General features: G+C 64.2%; 2 protein-coding genes across 3 annotated transcripts in view; both read right to left on the bottom strand.

Annotated features, from left to right (window-relative positions):
- Window positions 1-6,003: 6,003 nt before the first annotated feature.
- CSPG5 (chondroitin sulfate proteoglycan 5) lies at window positions 6,004-13,510 on the bottom strand. Of its 2 annotated transcripts, none has more exons than XM_056485970.1 (5): window positions 13,372-13,510; window positions 10,739-11,939; window positions 9,028-9,216; window positions 8,079-8,151; window positions 6,004-6,451 (listed from the first exon to the last, which is right to left on the bottom strand). In XM_056485970.1, exons 1-5 carry the CDS (start codon window positions 13,433-13,435, stop codon window positions 6,296-6,298), a joined length of 1,683 nt encoding a protein of 560 aa, XP_056341945.1. In that variant the 5' UTR covers window positions 13,436-13,510; the 3' UTR covers window positions 6,004-6,295. The 2 variants fall into 2 exon arrangements, with proteins under 2 accessions (XP_056341945.1, XP_056341946.1); XM_056485971.1 differs by lacking the exon at window positions 6,004-6,451 and adding an exon at window positions 6,819-7,470.
- A 7,473-nt stretch (window positions 13,511-20,983) lies between these two features.
- SMARCC1 (SWI/SNF related, matrix associated, actin dependent regulator of chromatin subfamily c member 1) overlaps window positions 20,984-22,419 on the bottom strand; it is a 64,548-nt gene continuing 63,112 nt past the window's right edge. Inside the window, exon 28 of the mRNA XM_056485954.1 lies at window positions 20,984-22,405. Within this exon, the coding sequence (XP_056341929.1) occupies window positions 22,323-22,405 (83 nt within the window). The 3' untranslated portion in view covers window positions 20,984-22,322. The remainder of the gene's footprint in view (window positions 22,406-22,419) is intronic.

Genomic DNA, 22,419 nt, shown 5'->3' with positions numbered 1-22,419 from the left:
TGTGGTGGGCATCTGCTGGCACTTGGCACCTCTCAAGGCTGGGCTATCAGCCTTTAAAACATTTTAAAAGGTTTTAGAACAAGCCAGTGATCCCGTTGAATTCCCAGCCTCCTCTGCCAGCCGCCTTCCTCCTCCCTGGGTCCAGACCAACGCTCCCTTCCTCCTTCTCCTCCTGCTGATGGAGCCTTTTCTTCTTCTCCTCAATGATTCCTGCCTATTTCCATCTCAATTTGGCCTTTCTGATGTCTCCCCACATGCTTATGCTCCCCTTGTAACTGTCCTTAGCAATTTGACCTAGTTCCCACTTCCCAAACCCCTTTTTTCTCGATCCTGAGGTCAGTGAGGAGCTCGTGGTGCAGCCAGGCTGGTTCCTGCTCCGTTTCCTGTTGGGACGGCTCCTGTGTGTGCTGCTCGCAGCGTTCCTTTGAAGCCCTGCCAGTTTCCTCAACTCCTTTCACTTTCCAACCTGCCTCCCCCCGATCCTGCTTCCCTCTCCTCCCAACGTCTCGCCGCCCTTGTCTTTATTGTCCCTTTTCTCATGAGGGCTGGGTCACGCTCAGCCCTGCTCCTGCCCCTGTTCCCAAGCAGTCTGTGCTGCTGCTGCCCTGTCCCAGTGGCACCAGTCAGCCCAGTGGCACAGGGGAGCCTGGAGCTGTCCTGTGTCTGTGGGCGCGTGCCCAGCTCCTCGTTCCCACACTGGGCATTTTACAGTTCACCAACTTAAGAGGATTTTGCTTTTCTCCTCCCTTTAGACCCAATGCAGAGTCAGTTTAATACTGGAATTGCTCCCTGTTGCAGCCAGGCTGTGAGTAATGGGGTAATTGGTATTTCCCAGCACTAAATACCAGGATCCCGGTGATTTCTGGCTGCACAATTACCAGTCACGGGCTCCTCCCAGCCCAGCACTGGTGGGAACACGGGGATGTCACCAGAGCTCCCCACAGTGACCTACAGGACATGGCACCTCCCAAACCTCCCAATCCCGGGGTTCACCGCTCTGTGCTGGGGTCAGGGATGCTCCAGAAGGGTTTGGGAATGGTCCCTTCCCCGGGGAGCTGGGACAGCAGGGGTGGGATCCATGCAAGCACTGTGTGTGACTGGAGCAGGCTGTGCCGTGCTGGGAGATGTGGGACAGAACACCAAGCAGGGACAGGGACACAGCCTGCCTCAAATTCCAAATATTCCTCCGAGAGAAAGGGTGTGGGGCCAGCCCTCGGGCAAGGAAACGTCCTAGAGGGGTCTAGAAGGGGACAAGGGACAGACATGGCACTGCCAGCTCCTGGCACCTCAGGGAGGGACAGCCCAGCCTGCAATCCCAAAGCAGCAGCGTCCTGCAGCCAAGGCTCTGAGCACAGGCTGGGCTGTGCTGCCTGACAGGGACCTCTGGGCTGCTGCCACCTCCTCCTGCAGCCCCCCGTGCTCCTGAGCAGTGCCTGGTGAGTTTGGAAAATTGGTTGGTGAATCAAAATCCGGGTGGTGAGTTGGGACTTTGGGCCTTTGGATCGGGACTCAGCCAGTGATGGGGGCTCTCAGCTGCTGAATGTGGGCTCAGGTCATGAATGTGGGCTCAGATCATGAATGTGGGCTCAGACCATGAGTGTGGGCTCAGACCATGAGTGTGGGCTCAGACCATCAGTGTGGGCTCAGACCATCAATGTGGGCTCAGACCATGAATGGGGCCTCAGGTCATGAATGTGGGCTCAGATCATGAATGGGGGCTCAGATCATGAATGGGGGCTCAGACCATCAATGTGGGCTCAGACCATCAATGAGGAATCTCGGTTGGTGAGTGTGGGCTCAGACCATGAATGTGGGCTCAGACCATGAATGGGGGCTCAGACCATCAATGAGGAATCTCGGTTGGTGAGTGTGGGCTCAGACCATGAATGTGGGCTCAGACCATGAATGGGGGCTCAGACCATCAATGAGGAATCTCGGTTGGTGAATGTGGAGTCTGTTGGTGAGTCGGGACCCTGGGCTGGTGAATTGGGTCCCGTTTGGTGAATCGGGACTCACCCAGTGAATCCCAGCTCCGGATATTTTGTTTCAGGCAGCCGGAGCTTGTCAAGCGAAGAAAGGCTCCTTGTCTGGGGGTCGTGGCTCCAATCCTGTTTCGTGTCTGCGAGAGAAAAGAGGACGGCGGAGAGAGGAGGGCAGCCCGGCGCCGGTGCCAGGTCCCTTCCCGCATCCCGTGCCAGCCCTTGTGGCCACAATGGGCATCTCCCCTCCCAGCGAACCAGCCAAGCATTGAAATTTAATGGCTCTCTGGCCTCTCTGCACCGCGGTGATTAGGCCTGTGATTAAAGCCCGTGTGTGGCTCTGCTGGCTGGGAGGCAAGTTCCTCCTCAGGGCCCTGAAATCGGCCCCTGCTCCTCGCCCTCTCCTGTCCCAGCGCCTCGGATAACCCCGTCCATCCCTCCAAGCAGCTCCTCCCTGCTCTGGGGAGGCAGAGCTGGGCACAGCTGGGCACAGAGCTGGTACCCGGGCACAGCGAGGGACACTGACCCGGAGCAGATGGGGCTGGTGGCGGCTGGAGCGGGGCAGGAGCGGAGGCTGTGCCTTCCCGAGGGGACAGGAGAGACCAGGAGGGTGAGTCGGGTCTGGCAGAGGGGGGGCGTGAGGGGGGCAGAGCGTGCCCCAGAGCAGGGGGACAGGGGACAAATCCCCCCCAGCGCTCCCAACCTATGCAGGAGCAGGAGCATCCTTAAACCTGCTTAAATCCTGGTGACCCAGTTCTGTCCTGAATCCCAGTAAGTCCCTGCAGCCCACGGGGTGAGCGGCTGTGGCTGGGGATGCTCCTGGGTGCAGGATTGCTCTGTGGGTGACCCCTCACAGCTCCAGGACAGGAGCCACCTGCGGAGGGGACAGTCCCACCGCTGCCCACCCCGCTGGTGGCTCCTTGGAAGGGACAGAAACGGGAATGTGGGCACCCCTCCAAGGTGGGCACCCCTCCAAGGTGGGCACCCCTCCAAGGTGGGCACCTCTGTGAGGAGCCAGGGCAGGTCCAGGATGGATGGGCTGTGCCAGGGTTGAGGGGCTGTGCCATGTCACCCTCAGCTGCTTGGTGACACTGTGCACGATGTGCTGTGCCAGCCTCACCTGCACGGTGACACCACCCAGGGTGGGATGAGGGGCTGTGCCAGCCTCACCTGCACAGTGACACCATCCAGGGTGGGATGAGGGGCTGTGCCAGCCTCACCTGCACAGTGACACCACCCAGGGTGGGATGAGGGGCTGTGCCAGCCTCACCTGCACGGTGACACCACCCAGGGTGGGATGAGGGGCTGTGCCAGCCTCACCTGCACAGTGACACCATCCAGGGTGGGATGAGGGGCTGTGCCAGCCTCACCTCCGTGGCTCCCTGCTTCCCACCTTGCTGAGTCCCTCCATGGGCAGCTGGAGATGAGGGCTGCCCTTCCCCATCCCGCAGTGCCCGTCTGCCCTCTGCCCTGTTTACCCACAGCTGCATCCTTCTGGGATTCCCAATCCCCTCAATACCCCTGTCCTTGCACAGCCATTTCCTCTCCTCCTGCACAAGCACGGATCCTCTCCCATCACTGCCATGCTCATCCCACTCCAGCTCCTTTTCCCTTTCTCCCCGTCCCACGGGAAGTTCATGCCCAGCCAGGACACCCCACATTTCCTCGGGGTTTCCTCCCCTCCTGCTCCACCAGCACATTCCTCTGCCCCTATCCCACCCTTTTTATTGCTATTTATTCCACGTTCCCAGTGCTTTATCCGTGGTTTTACCTGTCCTAGAGCCCCGTGCTGGCGGGGGAATGGCAAGGACCGAACCCCGCAGGTGCCGGTGCCGCTCGCTGCGCCTCGGGACCGCCGGGATCACTGCCGCCTCCTGCCACCACTCCTCGGCTTTTCATCTCCCCGAGCATTAAAATTAATTATCTAGCGGCTCACAGGACGCACCGGGAGCATCCGATCCACGGCGAGCTGCGGCTTGGCTGCCGCCCGTCCCGGGAGAGCGCCGGCCGCATCCCCGCCGCGCCGCGCACTTAAAACCGTGCGGAGATTAACGGCTCGGTGTGCGCTCTGCCGAGGAGCCCGGACTGCGGCAAGAGCCTGGAGCCCCGTCCGGAAGAGATCGGATCCTGCTGGAGCAACACAGAGCCGCGGCGCGAGGGGAGGGGGTGGGAGAGCTGGGGTTCCCTGGGGAAAAATCCCTGTTTCATCCCTGGGAGAGATCCCTGCTCCATCCCCTGGAGAGATCCCTGCTCCATCCCTGGGAGAGATCCCTGCTCCATCCCTGGAACAGATCCCTGCTCCATCCCTGGGAGAGATCCCTGCTCCATCCCTGGGAGAGATCCCTGCTCCATCCCTGGAACAGATCCCTGTTTCATCCCTGGGAGAGATCCCTGCTCCATCCCTGGGGAGAGATCCCTGCTCCATCCACGGGGAGAGATCCCTGCTCCATCCCTGGGAGAGATCCCTGCTCCATCCCAGAGGAGAGATCCCTGCTCCATCCCTGGGAGAGATCCCTGCTCCATCTCCTGGAGAGATCCCTGCTCCATCTCCTGGAGAGATCCCTGCTCCATCCCTGGGAGAGATCCCTGCTCCATCCACGGGGAGAGATCCCTGCTCCATCCCTGGGAGAGATCCCTGCTCCATCCCCTGGAGAGATCCCTGCTCCATCCCTGGGGAGAGATCCCTGCTCCATCCCTGGGAGAGATCCCTGCTCCATCCCTGGGAAGAGATCCCTGCTCCATCCCTGGGGAGAGATCCCTGCTCCATCCCCTGGAACAGATCCCTGCTCCATCCCTGGGAGAGATCCCTGCTCCATCCCTGGGGAGAGATCCCTGCTCCATCCCCTGGAGAGATCCCTGCTCCATCCCTGGGAGAGATCCCTGCTCCATCCCTGGGAGAGATCCCTGCTCCATCCCTGGGGAGAGATCCCTGCTCCATCCCTGGGAAGAGATCCCTGCTCCATCCCTGGGGAGAGATCCCTGCTCCATCCCCTGGAGAGATCCCTGCTCCATCCCTGGGAGAGATCCCTGCTCCATCCCAGGGAGAGATCCCTGCTCCATCCCTGGGAAGAGATCCCTGCTCCATCCCTGGGGAGAGATCCCTGCTCCATCCCCTGGAGAGATCCCTGCTCCATCCCCTGGAACAGATCCCTGCTCCATCCCTGGGAGAGATCCCTGCTCCATCCCAGGGAGAGATCCCTGCTCCATCCCTGGGAAGAGATCCCTGCTCCATCCACGGGGAGAGATCCCTGCTCCATCCCAGGGAGAGATCCCTGCTCCATCCCTGGGAGAGATCCCTGCTCCATCCCTGGGGAGAGATCCCTGCTCCATCCCTGGGAAGAGATCCCTGCTCCATCCCTGGGGAGAGATCCCTGCTCCATCTCCTGGAGAGATCCCTGCTCCATCCCCTGGACAGATCCCTGCTCCATCCCCTGGAGAGATCCCTGCTCCATCCCCTGGACAGATCCCTGCTCCATCCCTTGGAGAGATCCCTGCTCCATCTCCTGGAGAGATCCCTGCTCCATCCCCTGGACAGATCCCTGCTCCATCCCCTGGAGAGATCCCTGCTCCATCCCCTGGACAGATCCCTGCTCCATGCTCCATCCCTGGGGGATGGCAGCAGGGCCAGCTGGGACAGTGGCACCAGTTCTTCTCCAGGCAGGTGGAACCTGGGAGCTGGGGAGTGACAACCCTGGGGCGTTTCACCCAAAATCCCGCGGGCATCCTGGGCAGCTCCACTGAGGGATGGGGACGGAGCAAAGCCTGGAGCAGCCCAGGCACCTCCCGGGGTGTCCGGGGGGCGGCATGTGCTGCACCCCTGGCCTGGCAGAGGCAGGAAGGTGCCTGCAGAGGGTGACAAGGGGGTCCCAGGCACCCACCGCCCCCGGTGTCGCTCAGATGGGACCCAGGGACTGAATCCCCGCCGGGAGACAGGAATGTCCGTGTCGGGAGATCGCAGGCACCGGCAAGAGCCTTAACTTTAAAAAAAAAAAAAGGTTTATTTATTTCAAGATCTTCCTTTTTTTTTTTTTTCCCTCCTTTTTTGTTATTTTTACCTGTATTTCAAAAAAAGTGGGGCAAAAGTACAAAAAAAGTCAGTTGCGGAACGGCAAAGGTTTAGAAACCACAGCGCGGAACGAACCCAAGCGAGAAACACGGAGCACGAACCAAACACCCCCCACGACACGGCCGAATTATCACCGGAATTTTCGCTTTCCTCTGTACAAAACACACCAAAGCATGCCACGGAGCGGGAAGGGGAGGGCGGCGGGGGGACGGGAAGGGGCGAGCCTGGCTGCGCCCCCCGGGCCCGCCGCTCACGTCAGGTTGTTCTGGAGGCAGTTCAGCTCCCCCGCGTCCTGCTCCCCTTTGTCGTGCTTGGGCGACGTCGAGTTGTGGATGTTGAAGGGCTCCTCGTCCTTCAGGCAGGATTTCAGCGAGTCCTGCAGCTTGTGGGGAGCGCTGGGATCGTCCTGCGGGAGGGAGAGAGGGGGTCAGGGCAGGGCGATGGGGGGACACCCAGCGAGGGCAGCGCTGTGCCCTGGCAGAGAAATGTCCCCTCCCCATCTCAGAAGGCGGCACGGGGGCACCGCGGGGACACGGTGCGACCCCCCTGTCCCCCAGCACAGCCTCCCCACCTTGGGGTGCTGCGGCTCCCAAAGCCACCAGGCCCAAGAGCTGTGCCATCCCGGAGCCTGTGCCATCCCGGAGCCTGTGCCAGCCACGGCCACATCCCCCCTGCCACCCGCCCCCGTCCCCTCCCGATTTCTGCTCCCAGCCCCGCGCATCCCCCGCTCCCCGCCACAATCAGCCACTCCCAGGGGAGGCCACAGGGTTGGGTTTATTCGGTTCCTCAGCGTACAGCCGGTGTCCCCGCGCCGCTCCGAGGCCGGGCACGCCTCTCTGTCCCCGGTGTCCCCCCTGAGCATCGCCCCGCGCCAGGGCCGGGCTGTGCCCCCCGTGTCCCACACCCGCACCCGATCCCGCAGTGGGGCGGGGTGGGGGGCGCTGGCCCGGGGGTGCCGGGGGGGCCGTGCTGGTTCCGGTGCTGCCGGTGCCGCTTGGAGAGCGGCACAGTGACGCGGACACTCAAGGGCCGCCGTCACACCGGGACAGGATTCTCCATCTCCTGGGCAGCGGCCAGTCCGGAGCTGCTGCCATCGGCTCCGCCGCTGCAGGACCCCCAAAAAGCCCTTTCCAGGGGTGTCGACCCTGCTGACCCCTCCTCATCCTCGGAGTGCTGCGTCCCAGGCACCGCGTGCCGAACCCTCCGGCTCCGGAGGGCACGAGGGACGTGTCAGAGCCCGGCACCGAGTTCATCCCGAGGTTCATCCTGCCGGCAGCGGGGACGGGCCGGCCCCGGAGCCTCCTGCCCGGGCTACGGCTGCTAAAGGCGCTCGGGAGACGGGGAACACCGGCCATGGGTGGGGAAAGGCTAAAGGGACCTACGCTCCTCCTCCGGCTCGCGCTCCGCAAAGCCCTTGGCTTCTCTCTGTTCCGAGTCGAAAGACAGGAGGTCGGGAGGGATCCCGGGAGGTGCCGGCGGGCGCATCCCAGCCACGGCAGCATCCCGGAGCGAGCCAACCTCCTGGACATCGCTGGTCCTGCCCAGTGGTGCCACAGCCAGGGAGCATCGTCTGTCCCGCTGCCCCTCCCTGAAAACTGCGGCACCGCCACCCCTGCCACCCGCACACCGAGCCAAAGCCACCGGCAGCTCGGGATGGCGGCTCCCGGGGAGCCACACGGGCAGGAGGGGACAGAGCGGGGACACTGCCCCCTGCCTCGCCCAGGCCCGGTTTGGGTCACTGGGGACCGAGCAGCGAGGGGACAGAGCGGGGACACTGCCCCTGCCTGGCCCAGGCCCGGTTTGGGTCACTGGGGACCGAGCAGCGAGGGGACAGAGCGGGGACACTGCCCCTGCCTGGCCCAGGCCCGGTTTGGGTCACTGGACACCGAGCAGCGAGGGGACAGAGCGGGGACCACGGCAGGATGGGGACGGCAGAGCAGCGCTGGGGTCACGGGGAGGAGCAGAGGTTACAGACAGAGGGGCACGGATGCGGTGGGAAGGGGGACGGGGGGTGGTGCCACACGGCTCCTTACGTTTGGGTGGGAGCCCTCGGCGATGGTGGAGAGGGAGAAGTTGTCGTTGTGCAGCTCGGACGGGGTGCGGTATCTGCAGGAGAGCAGCGCTGAGAGCAGGACCCCGCACAGCCCCGCCCGCGGCTTGGGGTCACCCTGGGTTGGGGGGTCCCAAACTGGACTCTGGGGGGGTAAATATCCCCAGGGATGGAAGTCTGGGCTAAATACCCCCAGATCTAAGGGCTTTGGAGGGATAAATCTTCCCTCCTCTGCGGGTCTGGGGTTTTACATCCCAGCCCTGAGGATTTGGGGAGCTCAATGCCTCCCAGTCTGGGGGGCTTGGGGATTTAGTACACCCAGGGATGGAGGTCTGTGGGCTTAAATGTCCTGAACTCTGGAGGTCTGGGGGTTAAATGTCCTCAGGAATGGAGTTGGAGCTAAACGAGCCCAGTGTGACATTTTGGGGGGCTCGGTGCCCCCAGCTGCGGGGTTTTGGGGTAGCTGGGCTCTGGGCAGGAGAGCGGGAAGGGGAGCCCGGGGCAGGGCTGGAGAGGGAGACCCGGGAGCTGGCACGGAGCTTCCCTGCTAATTACACTTGGCATTTCCAAACACTAATTAACAGCTCATTAGGGACCGGGCTGGGAAGGCTCCCTCGTCCCCGCTCCAGGAGCTGGGCAGCAGCGGCTGGGGCGGGGGGGTGACCCCAAACCCTTCCCTGTCGCCCCCCAGCCCTGTCCCCAGCCGGAGCGTCCCCGATGGCAGCCCAGCCGGTGTCCCCAGCTCCCAGCGAAGCAGATTAACTGGTGCCAGTCAGGAGCAGCTTTAAGGGATTAGCGGTGCAGCAGGAGCCACGTCCACGCCTCCCGCCCCCGGCAGCTTTCCCACCCAACCTCGCCGGGGGTCGCGGTGACGCCGAACGGACGGGCTGGGGGTCAGGGCAGGGGGGTTTGGGGGCGTCCCCGTCACTCACTTGGTCTTGCGCAGTTTGCTGTTCTCCGTCTTGAGCAGGTAGAGCTTCTTGGCGAAGAACACGGTGAGCATGAAGAGCAGCAGCACCACGAGCGCGGCCGAGCCCACGGCCACGCACATCACCTGGAAGTCGGTGACGATGGACTCGCAGCGAGTGCCCTTGTGCCACGTGTAGTCCTGCGTGTTGCACCTGCCGGGGGACGCGCTCAGAGCCAGCCCCCCGCCCCAAAACGCGTCCCCCCGCCCCAAAAACGTGCCCCCCGTCCCACAGAGCCCTAAAACGTGCCCCAAAACGTGCCCCCCGTCCCACAGAGCCCCAAAACGTGCCCCAAACCGTGCCCCCCGCCCCACAGAGCATCCTCGGGGGATGCGCTGTTTGTGCCTGGGAGGGTTACGGCTGTCTGAGCGGGGGTGACACCGTGTGACATGGGGACACTGGGGGACACCGGGAGCGGGGTCAGGGTCTCCCAGACGGTGCTGGGAGCCCTCACCGGTACCTTCCAGCCCCAGCGGGGTCCCCCCGAGGGGCACAGCCCGGTGCGTGCGGCACAGCCGGCATCGCCTCCCGGCGCAATCTGCCGGGCCCGATTAGCGCGGCCGCCCCGCAGCCCCGGCTGCGGCCCTGACCTAATTCCTGCCCAGCCGCCGCTCGGGGGGCAGGGAAACCCCCGCGGTCCCGAGGGATGGGGCTGGGAGGGAGTGCAGGGCCGTGGGGAGCAGGGAACGGGGTGCCGAGGGGATGGAAAGGTCCGGAATGGAATGGACAAAGGATGGAAAGGCTGGGAACGCGGTGTCAGGGGCATGGAGAGCCCAGGGATGGCGTAGAGAGAATGGAAAGCTCAGGAATGAGGGGCGTGGAGGATGGAGGGACCGGGAATGGAGACGGGGAGTCCAAGGATGGGGTGCAAGGAGGATGGAGAGGTGGGGAGTGGGGTACACAATGGATGGAAAGACTGAGAATGCCAGGCCAGGAGGATGGAGAGCCCAGGGATGGGGTAGAGGGAATGGAGAGCCAAGGAATGGGGTACTTGGGGTTGGACAGACTAGGAATGGGATAAAAGGGATGGAGATGCCAGGAATGGGGTGCAGGGAGATGGAAACACTGGGAATAGGGTGCAGGGGTGGTGGAGAGCCCAGCGATGGGGCACAGGGGGATGAAGAGATCAGGGATGGGATGCATGGAGTATGGAGAGACTGGGGGTGGGGCTGCACAAGGGATGGAAGGACTGGGAATGAGACACATGGGAGTGGAGAACCTGGGGATGGAAAGACTGGGCATGGAGAGCTCTGGGATGGGGTACAGAGGATGGAGAACCCCAGGATGGGCTGCAGGGCATGGAGAACCCTGGGATGGGGCACAGAGAATGGAGAACCCCAGGATGGGCTGCAGGGCATGGAGAACCCCGGGATGGAGTGCAGGGGATGGAGAACCCTGGGATGGAGTGCAGGGGATGGAGAACCCTGGGATGAGCTGCAGGGCATGGAGAGCCCCGGGATGGGCTGCAGAGGATGGAGAGCCCCGGGATGGGCTGCAGGGCATGGAGAACCCTGGGATGGGGCACAGAGAATGGAGAACCCCAGGATGGGCTGCAGGGCATGGAGAGCCCCGGGATGGAGTGCAGGGGATGGAGAACCCCGGGATGGGGCACAGAGGACACTGAACCCCGGGATGCCGAGCCCCCACCCGCAGCCCCCGGGGCCCCGTCCCTTACCGGCAGAAGGCCCCGTGGCTCTCCACCAGGTAGCACTGGCCGCCGTTGTGGCAGTAGCTGGGGACGAGGTCGCAGAGCGAGCGGCAGGAGCTGTTGTGGCGCACGTAGCCGCTCCGGCACTCGGAGCCGTTGTCCCGCTCCCCCGGGCGCGGCCAGGCCGTGGGCGGCGGCGGCGGGGCCGCGGCTCGGTGCCCGGTGGGCCGGGGCTGCTGCGGGGCCGGGGCGGCGCCGGGCGCGGCCGAGGCTGGCGGCCGGTAGCCGTTCTCATCCTCCAGCCCCCCGTCCTCCTCCTCCTCCTCTTCCTCCTCGTCCTCCAGCTCGTCCTCGTCGTCCCCGTCGGCGTAGAAGGAGGTGGTGGGGTAGAAATCGGCGTCGTCGAAGGGCGTGAAGTCGTCGTAGAGCTCGTGCAGGGCCCAGGGCGTGGCCGCCCCCTCGGGCTCCCGCCGCCGCGCCGAGCCGGCCGCGCCCCGTTCGGCCCCGGGGAAGCCCCCCAGTCCCTCGCCCCCCTCGAACAGCTCGTAGTAGTCGACGTCGATGATGTCCGAGCCCGCGCGCTCGCCCGGGGGCTTGGCCGGGCCCGTGGCGGCGGTGATGGGCTCCTGCAGCCACGTCAGGTCGGTCCAGCCGCGGGCGCCCTGCGCCGGGGCCGGGCTGGAGGCGGCGGCCCAGAGCTCCGGGGGTCCCCCCGAGTCCCCCCCGGCGGCGGCGGCGGGGCCGGGCTCGCCCAGCGCGGGGGTGCGCGGCTCGGCAGAGCCCCCGGCCGCCGGCAGCAGCTCGGGCTCGGCGGAGCCGGTGGCGAGCTGGGGCCCGGGGGGGCTGGGCAGGGCGGCCGGCGGCCCCCCGGAGCCCCCCGGGCCGGGCGTGGGCCGGTCACCGCTGCCCGGCTCCTCGGGGCTGCCCAGCGCCCCCGGCAGCGCGGCCCCGGCCCCGGGCCAGGTCACGGCTCGGGGGGGCACAGCGCTGGCCTCGCCCTCGCAGCCCGGGCACCCCTCGGGCCCGGCCGAGGGCTCGGTGGTGGCCGCGCCCCCCCCGGGGGGCTCCAGCTGGGGTCCCGCCGCGGCCCCCCCGCCGCTCGTGCTGTTGCTGGGTGCCCCCGGGGGGTCTCCGCTCGCCGGGTCCCATTTCGGGGGGCTGCTCTCCAACGAGCCCTCCCAGGCTCTCCCCTCGCCAACGCTGGAGTTTTGGGGGGGCCACGCGGATGCTGGGGGGGACAAGGAGAGAAAGAGGTGTCAGAGGCGCCCCCGCACCCCCGGGAGGACGTGGCGGCCCCGGGGGGGGTCCAACAGGTCCCCACCTGCTCCGCCTCGCACCCACCAGCGCCACGACAAGGATCTGGGGGGGCAGAGGGGGCTGCACCCCGAATCCTTGAATCTCCCGGCGACTGATGGGCTGAACCCCACAGAAGCCCTCAGCCCTGCGGGTGCCCCCACACCCAATTCTGTGACACCCCCTTCAGCACAGCCCCCCCAAGCCAAGCTGCCCTTCAAGGGGATCCATCCCCCTGCAGAGGGATCCAAACCTCCCCCAAATGGATCCAGCCCCCGCTGCAAGGGGAGCCAGCCCTCCCCCAAATAAATCAGCCCCCCACAAGGGGATCCAGCCCCCCCCTCGATCGATCCATCCCTTCTGTGGCTCTTGTAAGGGCACTGCACACACACAGCCCTGCGATGGGATCCAGCCCCCTCCCCGCCCCACGGATCCGTCTCTCTTTGCCGGGGGTCCAGCCCCTGTGCCCGCTGCGGATGCAGCCGCTGCACACAGCGGGACCAGCGCCTGCAGCGCGACCAGCCCCTCCGCAATGGCATCCAGCCCCTCCGAGGGGATCAGCCCTCCCGATGTCCACCCAGACACACGGCAGGATCCAGCCCTCCCCACAGCGGGATCCAGCCCCCTGCAAGCGGATCCAGCCCTCCTCGGTCCGTGCAAGTGCACCCCATACACAGAACCAGCTCCCGCCCCTGCAACGGGATCCAGCCCCTGCAACAGGATCCAGCTCCCCGCAAGGGTACCCAGCCCCTTCCCAAGGGTATCCAACTCCCCCTGCGATGGAATCCAGCCCCTTCCAAGGGGATCCAACCCCCTCCGCTTCCTGCAAGTGCACCCCAAAATCAACCCAAGAGGACCCAGCCCCTGCAAGGGAATCCGCTCCCTCCTGCAAGGGGCTCCAGCCCTTCCCCGGCTCCTGCGGATGCTCCCCCTGCACACGCGGGGATCCAGCCCGTGCCGCAAGGGATCCGGCCCCGGCAAGGGGATCCCGCCCCACACAAGGGATCCGGCCCCACACAAGGGATCCAGTCCCACACAAGGGATCCAGCCCCGGCAAGGGGATCCAGCCCGGGCAAGGGGATCCCGCCCGCCCTGCAAGGAGATCCAGCCCTGCCCTGGCTCCTGCAGATGCCCCCCCCATAAAGGGGATCCAGCCTCCGGCGACAGGATCGATGCCATCACCCCCCCGCAGTGGGATCCGAGCCCCCGCCCAGGGGGATCCATCTTCCCCCGGGACCGCAGCCCCCGGCAATGGGATCCAGCCCCGCTAAGGGGATCCCCCCCACCCCGCAGCCCCCCCCGGGGATCCCCCCCGCCCGGGGTCCGCCCCCCCGCGCCCATCCCGGTGTCCCGGTCCCGGTACGCACCGAGGGCGCCGATCGCCAGCAGCAGGGCCAGGGCGCGGGGGGCGCGGGGGGCGCGGGGGGCCATGGCGGCATGGAGGGACCCCGGCTCCGCCAGGGGCCGGCACCGGCAGCGGCTCCGCCCGCCCCGCTCCGAGCGAGCCGCGCCGAGCCGAGCGGAGCCGCGCCGAGCCGGGGGGCCGGGCCGGGCGGCGGGGGCGGGACCGCGGGCGCGGCGGCGGCTCCGGGCACGGGCACGGGCACGGCACCCCCCCGGCACCCCGCGGGCAGCGCCGGGGGCGCGTCCCGGACCGCCAGCAGCGGGGCACACAGCCCGGTACCCCCCAGCATCGGGGGACACTCAGCCTGGTACCCCCCGGCATTAGGGGACACACACTGGTACCCCCCGGCATCGGGGGACACACACTGGTACCCCCCGGCATCGGGGGACACAGCCCGGTACCCCCCAGCACTAGGGGACACAGCCCGGTACCCCCCAGCATCGGGGGACACAGCCCGGTACCCCCCGGCATTGGGGGACACAGCCCGGTACCCCCCGGCATTGGGGGACACAGCCCGGTACCCCCCGGCATCGGGGGACACACACTGTACCCCCCAGCATCGGGGGACACTCAGCCTGGTACCCCCCAGCATTGGGGGACACAGCCCGGTACCCCCCGGCATTGGGGGACACACACTGTACCCCCCAGCATTGGGGGACACACACTGGTACCCCCCGGCATCGGGGGACACACACTGTACCCCCCGGCATCGGCATCTCCGGAGGGGACACTGGGGACACATCCCGACACCCCCAACCCCGAGGGACACACATCCTGGCACCCCCAGGGTGGGTATCCTCTGGGGGGGCAGGGGGCACATTTCGGCACTCCCGGCATCGGGGGGACACCCCCCAGCATCGCCATCCTCGGGGACACCGCGGGACACCAGGGGACAGATCCCGCACCAGCATCCCTGGGGCAGGGCACGCAGAGGGCACGTCCTGGCACCGCTGTCCCTGGGGGGACACTGGGGGACACATCCCGGCCCCCCGAAGGGACATTCCTGCAAGGGGACACCGAGACACCGTCCTGGCACCCGCAGCGGGGTGTCCCGGGGTCCCCCAGCGCCCGCACCCCTCTCTGACCCCCAAACTGCTCCTGCACGGGGCGGGGACCCTTCCACCCCTGCACCAGCACCGGATCCCCCCAGCTGGTGCGGGGGGACCCCACCCTGCACCCCCATCCCCCCTCACCTGCCCAGGGCGGGGCTGGGACCGCTCAGACCCCCGGGCAGAGACCCCAGGGTGGCTTGGACCCTCCTGCCCCCGCCTGGGCGCCCCCGGTCCGGGCATTGCTTCCAGTGCCAGACTGGTCCAGCTGTGTCCCAGTGCCCTGTCCCTGCGAGCCGCGGGCTGCTGTCCCCGGGCCAGGGGCAGAGCGGGATGAACCGGGGCAGAGCCGGGAGAGGAGCAGGGCGCGGCCGTGCCCGGGGCCAGCGGGACCCCCGCCCCTCGCCCCCCGTCCCCCGCCCCTCGCCCCGGCTCCCAGCTCAGGGTGTGCAGTGCTGGGGGGCACCGGGGACACCCCGGGCTGCTCGGGGCACCCAGCCCGGACCCGCCCGTGGGGAGCGGCTGCTCCTTCGCTGTCCCTGCTCCACCGATTCCTCATCCCCCTGGCCGAGGCGTCCCAAGGTCACCGCGTGTCCTTGGACACCTCCACCTGCAGCGCAGGAATGTGTCCGGCACGGCTGCTGCACAGCCTGCATCCCGCATCGGGCAACCCACATCCTGCATTGGGCATCCCAAATCCCGTGCTGGGCATCCCACATCCCAGATCTCACATCCCACATTCCAAATCCTGCATCCCACATCCCAAATCCTGCATCCCACATCCCAAATCCTGCATCCCACATTCCAGATCTCACATCCCACATCCCAAATCCTGCATCCCACATTCCAGATCTCACATCCCACATCCCAAATCCTGCATCCCACATTCCAGATCTCGCATCCCACATCCCAGATCTCACATCCCAGATCCCAAATCCTGCATCCCACATTCCAGATCTCACATCCCACATTCCAAATCCTGCATCCCATATCCCAAATCCTGCATCCCACATCCCAAATCCTGCATCCCACATTCCAGATCTCACATCCCACATCCCAAATCCTGCATCCCACATTCCAGATCTCACATCCCACATCCCAGATCTCACATCCCACATCCCAAATCCTGCATCCCACATTCCAGATCTCACATCCCACATCCCAGATCTCACATCCCAGATCCCAAATCCTGCATCCCACATTCCAGATCTCACATCCCATATCCCAAATCCTGCATCCCACGTCGGGTGTCCCACTCCAGACATCCCGTACCCCACACCCCGCTGCAGGACGCTCGGGGCGGTGCCGGGGGCTCCCTGGGGACCCCATTTCGGTGTCCCCACATCAGCTGGGCCGTGTCCCCCCCGTGTCCCCGCCCTGTGCCGGGGGCTGGGCTGGGGGCACGCCGGGAGTGGGGTCCCCTCTCCCCCAGCAGCCGCGGCTCCTGGCCGGGCTCCGGCCGGGAACAAGCCCCGCTCTGTCCCTCTCAAAGGGGGATTGAAGGGGCTGCACCTGCTTAGTATTCCCCAGGCTTCCGGGGCTGGATGCGTTTCCAAGGGGACCGGCCGAGGGGCCGCCAGCACGGACGGGGGACACGGCCCTGACAGCTGGGAAAGGGTGGGAGGGGGCTGAGGGTCCCATGGGCTGAGGGTCCCAGAGATGAGGGGTCCCTGCCTGGCAGCAGGAGGCTGAGGGAATGAGGGTGGGATTGGGAATGGGGCTGGGATGGGTGGGATCTGGGAAAGGGGATGGGGCTGGGATGGAGCTGGGTGGGATTGGGAATGGGGATGGGGATGGAGCTGGGTGGGATTGGGAATGGGGAGAGGCTGGGATGGGGCTGGGATGGAGCTGGGTGGGATACAGGATTGGGGATGGAGCTGGGTGGGATTCAGGGATGGGGATGGAGCTGGGTGGGATTGGGAATGGGGAGAGGCTGGGATGGGGCTGGGATGGAGCTGGGTGGGATACAGGATTGGGGATGGAGCTGGGTGGGATTGGGAATGGGATGGAGCTGGGTGGGATTGGGAATGGGGATTTGGGGCTGGGATGGAGCTGGGTGGGATTGGGAATGGGGATTGGGGATGGAGCTCGGATGGAGCTGAGTGGGATTCAGGAATGGGGATGGGGATGGGATGGAGCTGGGTGGGATATGGGAATGGGGATGGGGCTGGGATGGAGCCCGGGCACTGCAGCAGCCCATGGAAGCTTCCAGCACCCACTGGAACTCCTGGGGGCAGGAGGCTGGGGGGGCTGCAGGGAACCCCGGGACCTGGGGCCACACAGGGTCACACCTTGGACACCTCTGCCAGCCCTCGGGACGGGCTGGGCTGTCCGGGAGCAGCAGCTCCTCCTCTCCAGAGGTTGTGTGCCCAGTGTCCCACACAGCCCTGGGGCACCCACACCGGGGGTGTTCCCCACCCTGGGGGATCCCCTCCCACCCTCACCGCTGTCCCCTCAGGGCATTGGCATCCCGGGGGCTCCAGTGTCACCCCAGGGTTCAGAGCCTGTGCTGGGGACAGGGGGCTGTCAGCATCCCCACCCTGCCAGGGACATTCCCTGAGCCCCCCCGGCACGGGGGGAGCCCCCAGCTCTGTGCAGGAACATCCAGCTGGGAGAATCCTGGAGCCTCCCCGTTCCCACAGCCAGGGACACCCCGGGGCAAAGCGGGGCCGAGCCCCGAGGCACCAATTCCACCAATTCCGCTGTGCCCAAAGCCAGGAGCAGCCGAGCCCAGCTGGGCTCAGAGCCAGATCCCACCACACCCCTACAGACCTGCCTTGGACTGGCTTTGTCAGCAGCAGGGGCTTGGAGGAGGGATGGCAGGACAGACAGACAGACAGGATGAACGGACAGACAGGATGGACAGACAGAAAGGACAGACAGACACATAGGATGGACAGACAGGCAGGATGGACAGACAGACAGAAAGGACGGACACACAGGATGGACAGACAGACAGGACAGACAGACACACAGGATGGACAGACAGACACACAGGATGGACAGACAGACAGGACAGGACAGCCATGGCTCTTCAGTCTCAAAGGAGAAATCCAGCACCAACTCCCTCATCTGGGAAGAACCAGCTGCTGTTGCCAAGTCCGGGTTTTCCTGGGAGGGTTACTCAGAATATTAAAGATTATTTAAATTTAAATTTAAATGGGAGTTGCAGCCACCATCTGGGGCCGTTCCAGAGCAGATCCGTGTACCCTGAGCATCCGTGCTGTGACCTGGGGAGGGGTCTCACCCCAAACCCCCTCCTGCCCACTTCAGCACCGGCAGTGGGGTTTGGATCCTGCCCAACCTTGGGATCCCCAAAATCCCAAGGGAGGGGCTTGGCTCCCCCAGTCCTGCTTCACGGGCAGCCCCACAGCTGCACCTTCCTCCTCCCTGGGGGGCTGCGGGTGCCTGGGTTGTGACCCGGGATGGACAGACAGACAGACAGACAGACAGACAAGGGCCTGGCAGAGGCACAAGCCGGGCTGGGATCCCCATCCCCACCTTCCCAGCCCCCAGCACCAGCTGAGCTCCAGGAACCCTCAGTCCTCATTCCTGAGTCCAGGGGTGATCCCGGTGTCCTTGGGATGAGGGGCAGGATGGGCAGGGCCAGCTCCTCCCTCCCCCTCAGCCGGGTGCTGGAGCGGCTCAAGTCTCCTTTTCCCCACATTTCTTCCATTAACAAGTGTTGGAAAAGCGCAAAGGAAATGAAGAACTGAAACACAGAGCCAGGACTGAGTTCCCTGCTCCCCCCGGACACCCGAACCCTCCCCGGCTCACAACATCCTGATTCTGAGCCCGAGCCCGGCTCAGCCAGGCGGGTTTTAGGGACAGCTTTGTCCTTGATCGGGGCTGGCACCACCCGGGCTGGCTCCGAGGTGACGAATCCGATGCGACACCGATCCCTGGAGCAGCCGCAGCGACCTGCGGGCTCAGCCCACAACACCCAACCCTGCAGGGAGCGATTCCTCCTCCCCGGCCCCGACACAGCCCGGACCGCTCCCGACAGCGGCTGATCCCAAATTCAGCCCCATTCAAAGTGCTCGAGCCGTGCTTGGGATTGCAGGAGCAGTTTGGGGCAGGATGCTGGAGGCACAAACTCGCACAGATCCACAAACTCTGCGTGTCCTGTGGCGCTGGAACCGGGATCTTCCCAAAAAACCCCTCCCGACCCGCTCATGGGCTGGTGGTTTGTGTCTGCAGAGGCAGAGCTGCCCCAGGCAGGGGCAGAGCCCCGGGGTCTGGGCAGCTCCAGCTCTGCTGGTTCGTGCTCTCCCGGCCATTCCCGAGCCACATTCCCCTGGGGCTGCAGAGGGACAAGGTGGGAGAGGTTTAATAATCACCTGCCACAGCTCTGAGCTGTGAACACTTCAGCATCTGTGAAGGAGCACAGATACCTGTGCACAGGTGACAGAGCTGTCCCTGAGCAGGGTACCTCACTGTGAGCCCCAGCTCTGCTCCCACACCTTCCTCCCTCCCACCTGGAGAAGCTGCTTTAGTTCCTGTGATTTTGCCAAGAGGGCACTAAAGGCCCTTCAGAAAAGCTTCTCACCTCCAAGGCTTGGCTGTCATTTCTGCTGGAACGTGGGTGAGTCAGGGAGGCTGTTCCACAGTCAGACAAGGAGTGAAGACACAGCTTCACCCCCTGGAACGCAGGAAAAGGGTTCAAGGAGGGCTGAGCTCAGCCTGCAGAGGTGAACACAAACCTTGTCCCTCCCACAGCAGTTTCACCACCACAGGGTCTGGATTTGCAGGAGGGAACCCAAAATTGAGCAGCAGAGAGAACCAGACCTGCAGGGCACCGAAATGCACCTGGAGCATCCTCTGAGATCCAGACCAGTGGGACACAAGATCCCAGCCTGGCACTGGGAAGGAACAAGGGGACCATGGAATGGATCCTGGGAGTCTGGAGATGTCCCTCAGGTTCCCCCAGCCCCACGGTGCTTTTGGGCTTTAGATCGGCCAGGGCAGCACAGAAACGCGGCCGGGGTGGGGCTGGAACCCGAGGCAGGACACGGGAGGTTTTTGGGAGGGGCAGAGGCTGTGCCTGTGCCTGTTCCTGCTGAGGAAAAATCCCCCATCACCTCTCCCATCTCCGCAGGATCCGATTACTGGGATGAAGATGCAAACCCCTCCCAGCCGTACAGGGAATTTTCTGGAGCAGGCAGAAGGATTCACCCTGAGCAGTTCCCTTTATCCTAAGGCCACCTTGGATTGCAGTGACCCCAAGAGTGTTTTGGAGCAAACACAGGCAGGTCAGAGCCGTGTCCTCACCCTGCACCAGGGAACAGCAATAAATTCACTGCCTAACCCTGCTCCTGCTGCTGCTGCAGCCCCCACCCCATCCCCAGCCCAGCTGTGGGGATCCAAACAGCCACAGCAGCATAAACATCCCAGAATGGTTTGGGTTGGATTGGAGGGACCTCAAAGCTCATCCCATCCCACCCAGCCATGGCAGGGACACCTCCCACTGTCCCAGGTGCTCCAACCCCAATGTCCAGCCTGGCCTTGGGCACTGCCAGGGATCCAGGGGCAGCCACAGCTGCTCTGGGAATTCCCAATTCCCAATATCCATCCATCCCTGCCCTCTGGCAGTGAAGCCATTCCCTGTGTCCTGTCCCTCCATCCCTTGTCCCCAGTCCCTCTCCAGCTCTCCTGGATCCCTTCAGGCCCTGCAAGGGGCTCTGAGCTCTCCCTGGAGCTTCTCCTCTGCAGGGGAACATTCCCAGCTCTCCCAGCCTGGCTCCAGCCCTGCAGGGAGCAGAATCCCCCCTTCCCTTGCCCACCCTGGGGATCAGCCCTGGGCACTGGGGGGTCTCTGTCCAATCCCTCACCCACCAGAATTCCCAAAACTGGGATCCCAAAGCCCATCAATGCTTCTCTCCTCACTCCAGCTCTGCCCAGCCCTGCCCAGCAGCTGCTGTGACCACCAAGATTTGAAGTCTGTAAACAGAAAACTTCCAAAACTGACATTTTTGATTTACCTTTCTGTGCACCCCTCAGGAAAGTGATCTTCAGGATGAGAGGAGGAGAAATGAGCAGTGCTGGCCATGCTGCAGGTGAGGAGCTGATCGTGCCAAGGGGTGAGCCCTGCTGGAATCCAGGAGCTCCTTTTCTTCTCTTTTCTTCCCTTTTCCTCCTTTTTCATCCTGCCCTGTGCAGGAGCAGCTCCAGGAGCCCACAGAGGATGGTCAGGACACCCAGCCCTGGAGACCCCCAGCCCACCCAAGGAGAATTCCCACTGGGAATGTGCCTCTCATGTCACCCTGCACCTGGGGCATGGCTCTGTCCCTGGCTTTCCCTTCCCAGGGAAGGAAGGGCTGTGGGCATTAAGGGATGCCCAGGAAGAGGTGCCAAAGCAGTGGGAAGGGGTGGAAAACCACCCAGACTGGACTCTGCTCTCAGCTCAGGTTTAGTGTTTGCTCCTCTGGAGTTCACACTCAGCCCCACAACAGCCCAGGATCACAGCAACAATTCCCAGCTCTTCCCACACACCAAGGCAAAGCAGACTTCACAAACTCCACAGGCTTTGTACAAAAACCACTTTTTTTTGCTTTTATTTCACAAAATTGGGTGGCTGCTGCAGGAATCAAACCGGCCCTATACAGAGATCAGGTGAAAAAGTGGGCACAGGATTATTTATACAGAAACAAAACAGAGCCCAGGATCCAGGTCCTCGGCAGGATCAGCACTAGGACAGTAAAAAATAGTCTCCACCTGGATCCTGGGATCACTCACTAAAAACAACCTGAGGTTACTCTAAACTGGACTAAGGGCTGCACCAGAAGCCCAGGCTCACCCCAAGGAGCCTGGGGGGAGGAAGCCTTGGGAAGGGGGATGGGAAGGCCCTGGCTGCTCTCTGTGGCACCTGGAGTCGTGCTGGAAGACCTGGCAAATCCTCAACTTGTAAATGGTGGAAGTGCTTCTGGAGGTTCCAGGGTTTTTGGGAGCCTCTCTCCAGCCCAGCCTCAACTCCCAGCTGGACAAAAGGCACCCCTGGAATCAAGGAGCACGTCCAGACCCTCAGCAGGGAAACCCCCAACGCTGCTGGGCCAGGATGAGGGCACAGAACTGAACCACGGGCACTAAAGGACTTTTTGCAGGAGTTTCCCCCAAGTTTTGGCAGCTCTGGGTGCTCCCAGGTGTGCCTGCTGCAGCTGATCCCTTCCCAGCCCTGCAGCTGCACTGGGGGGTGACAGGAGCTGTCCCAGCCCTGGCTGTCCAGAGGTAGTTCTGGCATTCCCATCCCAGCCATCCCAACCCAATCCCAAATTCTAGCACTTCTTCGCTACCTACTTTAATTTTTTAATTTTTTTTTGTTTGTTTTCTTCGTTTTAAAAAGTACAAAGTATATGCTCCAAAAAGAGGGACTAAAAACAGGGGGTTATTCCTCAGTTGGCTACTGCACCCAACTACTCAGGGAAGGTCCAACTACCACCTCCAAAGGCAAAGAAAGGTAAAAACTGGAGCAGGAGCTTCCTACCATTGAGTGGTTCCATTGGGATTGAGTCACTCCCAGGGATCAGTATTTCCTGTAATAAGTTAGAGGCAGCTCCAGGCACCCCCAGGGCTGCTGGCCCTGTGCCCCCAGCTCTGGTGTGGCCTCTCCTCTGGTGCTGTGTGTGCCCAGACAGCCCAGAGCTGCTGCTGCCCCACAGCTGCACGACTCCAGCCTGGGGGGCTGAGCTCAGACCAGGAGGAGGGAACCAGCTGGAGCCCTGCAGGGGCAGCAGCCGGGGGGAAGGAGCTGCCCGCAGCAGCAGCAGCAGCAGGAGGCACTGCTGGCACCTCCCCGGGGACAGCAGGGAACTGAGGAACTCTCGTTTGGTCACCGCGGGGCTGCCGGGGCAGCTCCTGCTGCCGGAGCTCAGGGAGCGGCAGCGGCGGGCGGGGCCCCGGCCGGGGCGGGGGTCACTCCTTCGGCAGGCGGCGCCTGAGCCGGGCCGGGATCTGCGGGGACACAA

The sequence above is a fragment of the Oenanthe melanoleuca genome, chromosome 2 (genome assembly GCF_029582105.1).
Source record: "Oenanthe melanoleuca isolate GR-GAL-2019-014 chromosome 2, OMel1.0, whole genome shotgun sequence".
NCBI lineage: Eukaryota > Metazoa > Chordata > Aves > Passeriformes > Muscicapidae > Oenanthe > Oenanthe melanoleuca.
This window is presented reverse-complemented; position numbering and strand designations above follow the sequence as displayed.